The following is a 14,262-nucleotide window of genomic DNA, read 5'->3' as shown; positions in this document are numbered from 1 at the left end:
CAGCAGCAGCAAGTGAAGACGGCGAAGGAGATGGCAGCGCCGACGCCGATGGCGACTGCGACGCTGCGCTTGCGCACGTAAACAAATTCTCAGCTCCGCATATTTTTCGTTTAAGTAATTTTAATGCCCTTCCAAGGGGTATAGTACATGAGTACATACAAGTACATAATATGCAATGGGAGTTGTCTCTTGAGACAAATATCTTCAACATTAAAGGCTTGAATCATTTAAGGCTCTTGATCCACGAACCAATTGCATAGCTTTTTTCGTTTAACCAATTTTACAAAACACTGTGATAAAGTAAAGCTTATAAAAATTAACCGATTGTATAGAAAACTGATTTCTTTATTGGATACTACTATTACTTCTTTAAAAATCGCGATGGAAAAGTTATTGCTGTGCCAACACTTACGCATCCTAGAGAAATTCTCTCTCCAGCAAGAGCATCCGAATATCGTGGCCTAACAGTTTGTTTTCATGCATTTTCAAAGCTGCTGTTGCGGGGCTGCCTCGACGTTGCTGCTGCTGCTGCGGCTGCTGGTGCTGCGGCTTTTTTTGTTTTCTTGAAAGCAAAAATTAAAAAGCAGCAACAGCAACAAGCAGCGGCACGTAGGAGAAGGAGAAGGCGGTGGAGGGGGAGGGGGAGAAGAAGAAGGGAGAAGCAAAAGCAGAAAAGAAACAACAATCGCTGGCAAAACACGCCAACCCAGCGCGACTTTGTTGCTGCGGTTTTCAGTTTTCAGTTGCCAGCGCGATTTTGAATGAGTTGTACGCGGCGCGAGTTTCGAGTTTCGAGTTACGATTTTCGAGTGTGGTGTCCATCGAGAGAGTCTCCCGCAATCACGAAAGATCCCCAAATCCAATCCGAGATTCGAGCTCGTGCGTGTGTGCGTTGTAAAAAGCCCCAGGCCCAGCCCCAGCCCCGGCCCCGGCCCCGGCCCCATCCCCCATCCACGCCCACGACATCCGTCCACTCCTTTTGGGAGTACTTGCACAGTTTTTGGTTTAATTATTTTTGTATTTTAAAGTGTGTGTGTACCCGCCACAAATGATAATTGTGTGCAACAAGCGGCGAATGCAGGCCAACAGCAACAGCAGCAGCAACAGAAGCGACCAAATCAACGTCCAAATCTATAGGTAAGATTCAAATATTTCCAAACCGCGAACCACAGCAACAACAACAACAACAACAGTAACCATAAAAGCGAAAACAAAAAAAAAACATAGCTGGGCCAACGCCAGGTTCAAGTGTAACCAGTTTCCAGATTCCACAAAAATAGCGCCGCAGGCACTGGGCGCCCAATATTTCAAGTTCCTCAGTCTGCTCCGGCCGCTGCTGCTCCGGCTGCTGCTGGGGCTATTAAAATGTAAATCTTGTTCTTAACAGCACTGGCTCGGATGCCCTGTAACCCCAGAAGTTGCTATACTAATTGACCTGCCCTGCCATCCAGCTGGCCAGCTTGACCCACTGTCAGTCTGTGGGGAAAGCGAGCAACCTCCCAAGTTCTCATTCAATTCACATCCTAGGACCTGGCACCTCCAAGTGTCTCACACATGCAAAAGAATCTATCTGAATATAAGCATCTGACGTCTCGACTGCATAAGCCATTCCATTCCCTCCCTGATGTTAGTTTGTTATAATTTACGAATACACAACATTTATATTTAATAAATGTTGGTATTTCTTATCACCCCTCAAATTGTACTGTAAAATATCGCCTCCCTTACTTCAAGAATTTGCCAAAATGGAAGGCATCAGTAAATGAATTTTGGGGCTTTAGGGACCGTCTGGGTTTGGCATTTTGTAAATTTGTTTCCGGATATTTTGTGGATTCTTCTAAGTTTAACACACGCTCCCGCCTGCATTACTCCGACGATGAACATCGGACAACAGGCTGGCTTGATTTTAGGGTATATCTGTCCACGGATAAAGTGTTTCGGGACTCGTTTCCAACATTCTTCTGCCGGTTCTGACTGCTTTTTGCTTTGCGGTTGTTTCTGTGGTGTATATCATTATTATGCTTATTGTTTTGTTTTTGGCTGTTTTCTGGTTTCCCCCAACCCCCCATTTGTTGTTGCTGCTGCTGCTGGGGCAAAGCTTTTAACATTTATTATGTATTCCCCAGCACATCTTCGGCTTAAATGTCAGGCTCGTGTTGGCTGAGGCTGTGTGTTGGAGGCTGAGACTATCTCCATCTCCGTCTCTATCTATCATTCCACTCCCCCACTCTCACACAATTCTCGTTTGCTCACTTTTTACTTGCAGCATTTGCAATCTACATGCGTCCGTCTAACTGTAAAGCACTGTGCAACGGTCCAGCAGCAAGATTAAGTGGCACCACATCCGAAACATCTGCAGCAACCTGCCCCGTAACCTGAAGACCGCATGAAAACACTCCATACATACATATATACCCACATATTGTACGAGAGATCGGATATTGGACATTGGATATTGGATATTGCACCCAAACATACATACCTCGAACTCAATAATCATACCATAAAAATACCATAATCACAACGACAACGGTGACGGCAACAGGTAGTACTATGCTTGAGCTAGATCATCAGCGCCAAAGGCCGTTGCGCGGTATTTCAATAGTCATTGAATCTGCTCAGCCAGCAGCAACACCAACAACACCAACAGCACCAGTAGAAAAAACAACAACAACAACAACAACAACAGCTGCAACCACAATGAACATCGACAGCAGCAACAGCAACAACAGCAACAACAGCAGCAGCAGCAGCAAAATAGCTGAAATGTCGCTCAAGTCTCAGGCTGGCATGTTGTTGGCATTTGGCGACAGCAATAGGAGCAACAACACAAACAACACCAACAACACCAATGCTGACCATGCAACCAAAGATAATTTGGAAACTAGTTGCAACACAGAAGCAAAGGCAACAGCAACATCAACAGAAACAGTAAGCAAAGTGTATCCACAGTTGCTTGTGCGCATTGGCCAATCGGAGGACAACGGAGAAATTTCCCCAGCCACAGCCACAGCCCCAGCCACAACCACAACAACAACCATTATCAGCTGTAATGGCAGCGTGCTACCAGCTGAGATCATAGATCCAGCTGCAGCTACATCTCCATCGCCATCTCCAGTGGCAGCGGTTGGTGAAATTAAAGAGAGCGCTCTTCCCAACGACGTTGTAGTCGTTGCTAGTCAGCCACCAGCACCAGCACCAGCAGCAGCAACAGCAACAGCACTCACATCTCTCGATGCTGCCTCGAGTGCAGTGACCGAAACAGTTGGCCACAGCTCGCCCCAGCACACGGTCAAGATACAGATAGCCAACAACAGCCAGAGCCAGCGTAGGCTTGGCAAGCAGATCAGTGTAGTCAAGCTGAACGACAGCGAGATGGTTCTTCAGCAGCATCAGCAGGAGGTAGAGGAGGAGCAGAAGCCACAACAGACACAAAAATCTACGCAATCGTCGCCCAGCTATCAGCTGTGCTATTTGGTGTCCAGCGGACAGTACTCGCCCTGCGAGACCCTCGACAGTGGAACGGGCAGCGATCTGGAGAGCGTCAAGTCGCCGGGCAGTGAGAGCCACAGTCTTGTACCAAAGCTGGAGCTGCATCTGAAGACAACGCGCGTGCGAGTGAATGAATCACCCCAGAGCGGTTCCATCCATCAGCGGGCGTACAGCCTGACGGATAGCGAGGAGTGCGACGAGAGCAGCAGTTCCTCCCTCAGCTGCGACTCGCTGCACTCTGGGGAGGCCTTGTCGTCCGGCCTTGTGCTGCCCACCTCCCTGCTGAGAGACATACGCGGTCGCGAACGGGAACGGGAACTGGAGCCGTCCACGGGCACACTGGCGATACCGACAGCCACCAAAATCGACGGCCGTCCGCTGCAGTATGAGTCCGATCAGTTCTACACGTTCCATGTCAACGAGCTGGACAACTTCCGCAGCTTCGGGCGCGAAACATCGGCAGACACCACATCCACCTTCTCCTCCTCCTCCTCATCGCAGGAGTACGAGTCGAATGGTTACCCGGAAGACGGGGAGGACGCCTTCGCCGGCTATAGGGATGTGCGGAGGGGTGGTGGTCCGTCACAGTCATCGTCATCGTCCACCATACGCTCCGCGAAGGGAACGGTGCGCGGCGTCAAGAATCGTGTGCGCAATGGAGTAGCCACATTCTTGCAACTACAGCAGCCCAGTGTCAAGGTGAGTGCAACCAATCAGTGAAAGAATTCGCAACCTTGAGAAGATCATTCATATCACATGTAGAGGATACCATTCGGGCTTTAAGTTCGAGAATTCCTCAGAATGGTCTATGATTAAGTGTGTGATGCTAGGACCCAATCAAATTTGAATGAGACTAATATAACTACGAGTAAATTCCAATTTTCTGGTGATTCATTCAAACACTCACCGAATGGCATGTGGGTGTTATTCATTGAGAAAGTTTTCGGATTTTGCTATGGATTTCTTTTAGTTTCGTTTGTGTTTTTTGTTAACATTTGGCTTTGGCTGTGGCTTTGGGTCTTCCATGGGGAATGGCATGAGTTGGCGTGCCTTGGGATCGCTGACTTGAACACCCACACACACATACACACATGTGTTGTGGATGCACTCGTGGATGCACTCACATTGCCATTCAGCCAGCATTATGCAATGCGAGTGCCAGTATGAGAGGATTTGTTTGTTTGTTTGTTGTTTGTTGTTTGTCTATTTTCTTGAGACTTAAAAATACTTTTGTTCACGTGAAAGTAAGTCCAGACTTTCTGTGACTCACATATTGAATTCACGCGACTCTTTCTACCCCTCCTCCTTCTCCTCCACCACAACCAATAAGTCGCTTTTATCATATTTTTTTTTTTTCATTAATAATTTTCGAGAAATTTCTTTCTTGATTGCTGGCCAAAAGACAATTAACACCTGACTCTCTGACTGTCTGTCTGTCTATTTACAGAAGACGTTGGTGTACATTTCTCTGTTGTTGGTGTAATATATTGCTGTTGTTGGTGTTGGTGTCTTAATTCACCGTTAAGTGGCTTAATATGTCACATATGTACGCCCCGAATTAAGCAAACGAAAGCCCGCCGGTAAGCCCGCTTAGGGCTCTCATCTCTATATGGGCATCGGCTCCGAATGGAAACAACAACAGCAACAACAACAACAATTGTATGTAGAAAGTTGGCGGAAGTACAGAAGCGGAGACAGTCAGCCCGCCAGATAGTTAGATGGATGGATAGATAAGTAGATGAATGGGCAGATAAGTTTAGATAAATGTGAGCTTAAATGGCCCGCTACTGCCGACTGGCTCTGCCACCAAACGACTAATTGCAGCTGTCTCTGCTGCTGTTGAGGTTCACTTTTGATTTCTATTTCGTTTCGGCTTTCTTCTCGCTTGTGGAAAGTTCTTAATGGGTTGCACGCGCCCCTCAACCCTAGAGTGGCAGTGCCAGTTGCTCTTGAACTGACCCATTTCGGGGCGACCGTAACAAAAGCATCTCGAATTGCAGTGTTATTGGGCCGGCATTGGCCACGCTTGGTTTTGGCTCCAATGGCTCACAAGCCTCAAATCCATAGTAACCGAATACAGAGAGAAATACACATTTTGTGTCCAGTCATCGCTTCAATGTATCCATCGTATTAAATAGATACATATACATACATATATATGATCTGTGAGCTATTATTATTATTATTATTTTTGAGTGTTTGGTTTCATGATTTGCCTGTCTTCGAATATTGCCTACAAATACTTTGTGTGTGTTTTTCGTTTTCTTTTGCGAAATCAATTTACAAGACATGGGGGGTATCAAATTAACCCTTGATTCGACTAGGGGCCTACCAACACCTGATAACTGTGTATGACTCTGATTTGAATCAGATATTAAATGTTTTGAGGGGCTCAGAGGCTCTCTTCAGGTGCAGATACGTATCATAGATTGTCCGGGGTTGACCTACATTTACAGCCTATGATTATAGATTTTTCATGGGTTTTGATTGGACTGGATGGATTGTTGACTTTTTTCCTCGATTCAATCAATTCCTTAATCAGCATCAACAGAAAAAGGTTATTGGCCACTGAGGCACATTTGTCGAATGATTCCAGAGTTACGTTTTAATCACTGTAAAAATTACAGATTCGGGATTCTTAGAATAAAGAGACGGTAAACACAGAAATAAAGAACTTATCCACTAGATGTACTAGTTGCGTTTGGATCATTATTATGAAATGGAATGAAGAAAATAGGCCTCAGGCCTCGCTCCTGAGCGGAACTGAAAGCCACTCCTGACAGTTGGATGTTCTCTCCCAGAGGAACGGGACTCTGGTGGAAGATTGCCAATCTAGTACTAGATCATTTTGATATCAAGGAATCACTTGGGAACAGAACTGTTGTTCTTCGATTGCCTTTCCTCTATAGCCTGTGCGACTATAAGTGTTTTAAATTTCTGCAAAAATCAATTTTCTCATGCCATTTCGAAGAGGATTTCGCGTGTAAGTGGGGTTGTCATCGGGTCATTACATTTAGATAAACTTTCCTTTTTTTATTTTTGCCTTCGCCTCTTCTGGCAAAGCCTGTTAGGAGTGAACACATGAACACATACAGGTACATATATGTATATGTATGCATGTATTTAAAGTCAAATTAGCTAAATGATATTTTAATGACCCACACTCCGCTCCACTCGATTTGAGTCGATGCGAAAAGCTAACTTTCGGCTAAAGACTCGTCTCTGAAACAAAATGCGAAGGAATCGACTTTTGACAGTGGCCCATAAAATATGATTCGATCTGTGTGTTCAATATATCCGCCATTTGCTGTTGTTGGTGTTGCATAATTAACGCATTAGTCGCTCTTTATTATTATAATTTGTGTTTCTTGAAATGTTATGCAAGTTTTTGCCAGACCGACTTAATCTGCAAAATAATTTCCTTTCTTTGATTTTTTTTTGGGGTTTTTTTCTTCAATAATTATATATTGATTTTAGTTTCAAGGTTAAAATTGCTAATTTGACTAAGAAAAATAGCATCAGAGACAGCACACAAAACAGATTGGCTCGAATATATTTTGATGGGTCGCACAAAATGCTGACATTCAATTTGATGAGCAGCGAAAAGGAATCACAATGCTGCTGGCCACAGTTTTGATTGAATTTCCGATGAATAATTAATGAACTGCGTCGTTCGTCTACGATAAAACATAGCAAATCAATCAATGAATCCCATATGATATATTTGTCAAATTTGGGGCAACTTTTGGAGGCTTACGAAGACTCATTAGCATACAACTGAAATGTATGAAAGTTTGAGTAAATTACTAAGTTCGAGCGAAGTACTTGCTTGTGAATGGATCGATCAGAATGTCAAGGCCGTACAAGTTTCCATCCACAAATGGAATGACTCCTTAATTCAATTAGTTACTTTTGTATGGACTAGAGGCCTGTATGAACGAGCAACCGAATCGATTCGTTGTGATTCGGTCTGTTAGAATCAGCGATTCAGCTAATCGAATCACTCGTCCAAAACGCACCGAATGAAGGAGGTCTCGTCATTTTTTTTGTGTCGAGTCCTAAAAGTTCGGTTTTATTTTCTCGCTCATTCTGCTTTTAATTTTTTGGTAGAAATGGCGAAAAAAAACTTGCTTGCATTGGGTTTTTAGTGTTCTGACTGAAGGCGAATTCGTAATGTGCTAGCTGCGATTTTATGAATACTGTGAATTATACTCTACTTGCCCTTCGTTCGCATTATTTTATTCGAGTTTTGTCTTTAATATATGGGAATCATCATTCACTGAATGAAGTCGAATGACAAACTGATTCACAGAACATAGAATACGAGTACGTGGATCATATAACGGATCATATCTAGAAGAGTCTAGAAGAAAAGGCTGGCATGACTAGATAAGATCATCTACACAATAATTAGTATTCTTAGCTTAGTTTTGTAATTGCAAATTGATTATTGCGCATAAAACATGATGACCCGTCCTTGCCACTCGTTTAGTGCCAATCTCTGGGTATCTATCTGCCACGCCTTCTACTGTTTTCTTATGGTTAATTTCTTTATTTGCCTGGAGCAAACATTTGCGATGATTACCCCCCAATTAAACAAACGACCCAATTGTATGCAACTCTAGAGCTAAAGAAGTAATTTCAGAGCTGAAGAGCTGGGGCTAAAGACACTTAAAAAAATACCACAAATGACCAAAATAAATACCGAAATGGGGCTCATAAAGAAACACCATATTTGAAGACAATGTATATTTCTATTTGCTGGCAAGCAACAGCAACTGCAACAAATTTCAAATGAAAGTGAAAATGAAATTTTACGTGACCGCGCTGCAGATTTATGGCATTTTTTTGAGAAATCTTTCTCACATTGCTTCATGTGCATAGTAGAGTACTCGCAGCAGGCATACCTTGGCAATACCAAGAGTACAAGAGTACAATAAGTAAAAATAAATATCTGAGCAAACAATTAAGCAACAAAAACAAGAGCGATTGTGATAGAGACATTGAGGGGCGTTAGCTGCATTTTAATTTCAATTTGCATTCAGGGCCAAAAGAAAGCCGAGAGAGCCGAACCGAAATGGGCTTATTAAAATATCCAATTATTGCCAAATTGAAGCTCGTTCAGGGCAAAGCAAAGGCGCCGAAAAACCAAAAAGCCGAAAAACCGAAAACAAAAAACCCAAAAACCAAACCGAACGAAACGAAAGTGAAATGTTTCCACTTTGCCCACGTACTCGTGTGAATTTATGCAAAAAGAAAGGGGGCTGGGTGGGGGCAGTGAGGCTATGGCTGGGTGTGAGAACCCACTTGAAGACAGCCCTTGGCTGTACTCTAACCACAGCAATGGACGCATGCACTCCCAGAGATTTTGAAGGTAAAATCCAACGATAGTTACAGTTTGAGCGAAGGATCAATCAGTACAGGTTCTTGAGATTTTTTAAAGAATATTATTAGATTCCAATGAACGGACTTTTGCCACGAATTACTTATTCCTCAAAGTTGGGTTCATTCTAAATGAAATGTTTAAAAAAAAGGAAGCATTTATCTCTTTTGGGCCGACGCTGTGGTCGTACCGATAGGCTTTGGCGCGACCAAAGCTGAGCGAGTGAGCCGAACAAGCGAGACGAGTGAGCCGGGGGTAAGCCGATTTATATTCAACGGAAAATACTCTCCAGATGAATGTGCCTCCTTCATTACTTTTACATATGAGAGAAACCAAACTTCGGTGTTGGCTTCGGGGAAAAAAAGCCAACAAATTCATTCCCATGCAGAAAAGATCGTTGATCGGAATCGAGAAACGCACTTTCAGTCTCCGTCCATGTGTCCGTTCGAAACAAAAGCTTACATAATGCATTGAGTCGCTCAGGTGACGTATTAATTGAAGATTTTTGGGTATTTTTTTGTGTATTGTTTGCGTGTTCAACAGCTTTCGTTGAGTCCATCTCCTTGATGCTCCTTCCCTGGGTTCAGATCAAAGCCAGCGATTGGCAAAACCCCTCCTCATTGCGCTCTCCCTTCCCTTACTTACCTTCCCTTTTTGGGTATCTAAAGCTGAAGTGACCTGCTTTCTCTTTCCTCTTCTCGCGGATCTTTTAAGAAATGTTTTGTTAAATGTTTTCATCTTATTGGACGATCCCTTCTCGACTTTTTTGTGTTTCTTGGAGCACTTGCTGAGGATTCTGCAAAGGTTGCTTATTATCACGTTGGCCATGGCCCGGTGGCCTGCGGTTCACAGTTCAAAGCAGTAACGACTCAGGCTGGTGTTCATATTCACATTCACATTCATATTCATATTCATTACATTTGATGGCTTTGAACTTTCGTGGACACTGCTAATGTTGCTGTTGCTGTTGTTGATGTTGGACGAGCGACAAATGAGGTGAATTTAGTTGCCGCTTAATGGCAATTATTAATGTACCAGTTTACCAGTTTTACATTTGCTTATGTCTCTCTCCATCTTCCCCCACTCTCTGCTGTCCACTCCATGTCTGCCTCATCTGGTGTTATGTTTGGTTATTATATTCCATATATTAAATAACTGCCACCTGAGGCGATGGCTATTGCGATGGCGATGGTGGAGCCCGCTTTATCTGGCCACCTGCCTTGCTGCTGGGTCTGTCTCTGGCTCAGACTTGGTCTCGGATTCGGATTCGCACTCTGCCTGCTCTCTGGTTGCCTGGTTTTATGCAAGTGCATTAAGCCGTTGCTTCACGTCTGAGAGATGGAGATGGCTAGTATTCGAGGTTGTTGATACCCTGCTGAAGGCTGCTGAACGGCTGCGTGGGAATGTCCTTGAACTATGTCCAAGCCCAGAGAGCCTGGGAGCTCTACGAGAACCCTCACCTATCCTGCTCAATTTATTCTCCCTCTTTCTGGAACTATTCTGTTTTCTTGAGCTTCGTGTGTCCTTATGTCTGTGGCTGATTCAAAAGGCATCGAATTGGGAGGAGTACTGCTACTGCTGGCGTCTACGTAAAATATGAATTAATTGAAGTAATTGCTCACTCAGTTTTAATCTGTTCATGTTTCATAGTTTCCGTTGCTCAAAGCACATTTTTCACCCATAAATCATAAGTCAGAAAATCTCTGGACAAGCGAAACATGTGCATGTGGACAATCAATTTCGTATGGCATTAAATCAGTGCAAATTTGACAACAAATTTAAAAAAAACTTGCTCCAACTGGCCAAGGTTCAATGGAGTCGCCAGCCATCGGGGGTATCGTGCCAGTATCGAGTAACGTGTATTGCAGATCGCAGATAGCAGATCGTACATATATCGAGTATTAAGTATTGAATATCGTGTTTCAGGTGTTGAAGCCAGGCGGTCTAGTTAATCAGCCTGCCAACTTGGCCAGCTAGCGGAAGCCCCCGCTCCATGTAAAGGGGGTCCGAAAACAAGTTCATAGCGCGAGCAAAAATGTTTTATTTTTGAATTGTGCAAAGTTTTCACTTTGAGTAATGTCGCTTCGACATTTACTCGAAATTTACACAAATTTGTTATGCGTAATTTTCGATTGGATAGGTTTTTTATTTGAGCATTTGAGTTGGGGTCTGTTGGCGTGATCAATGGATTCCCACTCAAGCCAGAACCAGTGGAATCAGAGCCGTGATGAGACGAGGTAGAGGCGGTGGCGGAGGCCCCCAAAAGAAAGAGCTCTCTGTTCCTCGCCTCAAGTGGGACCCGATTCCACACTCGTTATTGGCCCGTTAATCAGTTTGGCAAAGTTGGGCAAAGAAACTGGCTTGGCTTCAATTAACAAGTATTTCGCTTTGTCCAAATTGCTGGCTGGCATTTAGCAAGCTGTTTGTAAAAACGATTCTATCTGCTTGTACAAGTATCGGTATGTATAAATCTCGAATGATGTGGATAGCACCTGCCAGTCAATGGGAAAACATGAAAGATGATAAAGATTTAAGGCGCATTAAAACTAATCAGAAAAGAATTTGTGTGTTCTGCGGATTCCCCATTCATTGATGAAGAGTTCTCGCGTCCTCTCTCGTTTCTTTCTCGGTGCTCTCTCGTTCGTTTCTCGTTCCTCTATCGTTTCTCTCTCCTTCATCTCTCGTTCCTCTGTCGTTCTCCTCTCATGTTCCCTTCTCGTTCCTCTCTAGTTCTCCTCTAGTTTCTCTCTCGTTTCCTTCTTGCTCTTTTCTCGCTCCCATCACGTTTCTCTCTCGTTCCTCTTGTCTAATTGAGCACACACTGTAATATCACATTATTTAGTCTTAAATCTGTCGATCGCTTCCTGCTCTACCCACTTATTCTCAGCTCATCAGCCTGCTAGCTCTTCAAACAAAGACGATAACACTCTTAATTAAAGAATAAAAAGGTTTTCCAACTAAAGCATTGTTTTCGATTATTTTCTTGCAGAATTTCATGGAAAAGGATGTGGGAAAAGTAGTTCTCTACACAACCAGTATGGGCATCATACGGGATACCTATGCCAAGTGCGCCAACGTCAAACAGATTCTGCGCACTCTGCTGATCAAGTTCGAGGAACGCGATGTCTTCATGAGCGTCGAGTACCAGCAGGAGATGAAGGAGCGTATGCACAACAAGACCATCCGAGTTCCCCAGCTATTTGTCGAGGGACAGCACGTTGGAGTGAGTGATGCACAAATTTGAATCCTTAAACAATTCTAATCTTTCCAAATACTTATGTATCTTTCTTTCAGGACGCCGATACCGTGGAGCGTCTGAACGAAAGTGGGGAGCTGCGTCAGCTGCTAAGGCCCTACAAGGTGCGTGTTTGACATTCAGGCTTGACTTCTTTTTACTTACAAGTTTCTACATTTTCAGTCCATTGCGACGGCTTATACGTGCCAGACCTGCGGAGGATATCGGCTGCTGCCCTGCCCCTCGTGCAGTGGATCAAAGAAGTCTGTGCATCGAAACCATTTCACCGCAGAGTTCGTGGCCCTGAAGTGCATGAACTGCGATGAGGTGGGCCTGGTCAAGTGCCCCAACTGCTGAGAGTCAAACCATAACCGCCTTTCCCCCTCTTCACCCGAGCAGAATCAATATTTGTATCTCTAGTGTAATGAAGTGTCTTTTTTTTTGGTATCTATGTATATCGGAATGATTTTTTTGTGCGCATTTTGTTTGTCGCTTATTATTAACAGTTGTGATATTTGAGATCAGTTTGAGCAGAAACTGAAAACTGAGTAGCGGAAGAACGGAACGGAACAGATCGGAACGGAACGGAGAGGAACCCAAACGAAAACAAAATCTATCCATATGTGAATAAAAGAGATATCGAATAAAACCATAACTCAAAACCGATGATTGCTCCTTCTTTATTCTGCTTTTTGCCAATGATATATTTGTTTCAGCTGAAACAGCGTTTAGAAACAACCAGTATTTCAAAGATATGCAAATCCAAACCTTCGGAAGGCTATATTTCAGATAAGTAGGGTCAGATCGGTGAAGGACCAGCACTCCCAGGATCGCGAAGATCCAGACTGTCGAGCGGCATCAAAATCTCGACTTCGAAAATGAGGCCGATTTTTGGCAAATTTAATGATGGTTATTTGATGATTTCATGATTTTTTGCGAAAATCGTGAAAAAATTGATGTCCTGTTTTCTGATGCCAGTCGACTGGCAGGACTCTCCCGATCACGCATAGACATGCCATGCCCCGATCGGCCGCTGCTTAGCCGAGATATAGCGTTTAGAAATAACCAGTATTTCAAAGATATGCAAATGCAAATCTTTGGAAGGCTATATTTCAGATAAGAAGGGCCAGATCGGTGAGGGACCAGCACTCCCAGGATCGCGAGGATCCAGACTGTCGAACGGCATCAAAATCTCGACTTCGCAAATGAGGCCGATTTTTGGCAAATTTAATGATGGTTACATCATGATTTTTTGCGAAAATCGTGAAAAAATTGATGTCCTGTTTTCTGATGCCAGTCGACTGGCAGGACTCTCCCGATCACGCATAGACATGCCATGCCCCGCTCGGCCGCTGCTTAGCCGAGATATAGCGTTTAGAAATAACCAGTATTTCAAAGATATGCAAATCCAAGTCATTGGAAGGCTATATTTCAGATAAGTAGGGCCAGATCCGTGAAGGACCAACTGTCTCAGGATCGCGAGGATCTAGACTGCCGAAATGCATCAAAATCTCGGATCGGCCGCTGCTTAGCCGAGACATAGCGTTTAGAAATAACCAGTATTTCAAAGATATGCAAATCCAAACCTTCGGAAGGCTATATTTCAGATAAGTAGGGTCAGATCGGTGAAGGACCAGCACTCCCAGGATCGCGAAGATCCAGACTGTCGAGCGGCATCAAAATCTCGACTTCGAAAATGAGGCCGATTTTTGGCAAATTTAATGATGGTTATTTGATGATTTCATGATTTTTTGCGAAAATCGTGAAAAAATTGATGTCCTGTTTTCTGATGCCAGTCGACTGGCAGGACTCTCCCGATCACGCATAGACATGCCATGCCCCGATCGGCCGCTGCTTAGCCGAGATATAGCGTTTAGAAATAACCAGTATTTCAAAGATATGCAAATGCAAATCTTTGGAAGGCTATATTTCAGATAAGAAGGGCCAGATCGGTGAGGGACCAGCACTCCCAGGATCGCGAGGATCCAGACTGTCGAACGGCATCAAAATCTCGACTTCGCAAATGAGGCCGATTTTTGGCAAATTTAATGATGGTTACATCATGATTTTTTGCGAAAATCGTGAAAAAATTGATGTCCTGTTTTCTGATGCCAGTCGACTGGCAGGACTCTCCCGATCACGCATAGACATG

At 43.9% G+C, this 14,262-nt stretch overlaps 1 protein-coding gene across 1 annotated transcript; it reads left to right on the top strand.

The window, feature by feature from the left end:
* Positions 1-732: 732 nt before the first annotated feature.
* LOC108165081 (glutaredoxin domain-containing cysteine-rich protein CG12206) lies at positions 733-12,766 on the top strand. Its single transcript, XM_017301131.2, has 5 exons — positions 733-1,137; positions 2,267-4,191; positions 11,865-12,098; positions 12,170-12,235; positions 12,294-12,766. Exons 2-5 carry the CDS (start codon positions 2,554-2,556, stop codon positions 12,465-12,467), a joined length of 2,112 nt encoding a protein of 703 aa, XP_017156620.1. The 5' UTR covers positions 733-1,137; positions 2,267-2,553; the 3' UTR covers positions 12,468-12,766.
* Positions 12,767-14,262: the final 1,496 nt, after the last annotated feature.

This window comes from Drosophila miranda, chromosome XL (genome assembly GCF_003369915.1).
Source record: "Drosophila miranda strain MSH22 chromosome XL, D.miranda_PacBio2.1, whole genome shotgun sequence".
In the NCBI taxonomy this organism is placed as follows: Eukaryota; Metazoa; Arthropoda; class Insecta; order Diptera; family Drosophilidae; genus Drosophila; species Drosophila miranda.
This window is presented reverse-complemented; position numbering and strand designations above follow the sequence as displayed.

Excerpts from the sequence above, each read along its gene's own strand:
- LOC108165081 (XM_017301131.2), top strand. The coding sequence starts at position 2,554 with ATGCTTGAGCTAGATCATCAGCGCCAAAGGCCGTTGCGCGGTATTTCA. Across the intron at positions 12,099-12,169 it reads TCGAGGGACAGCACGTTGGA|GACGCCGATACCGTGGAGCG; the intron begins GTGAGTGATGCA and ends TCTTTCTTTCAG. Across the intron at positions 12,236-12,293 it reads AGCTGCTAAGGCCCTACAAG|TCCATTGCGACGGCTTATAC; the intron begins GTGCGTGTTTGA and ends CTACATTTTCAG.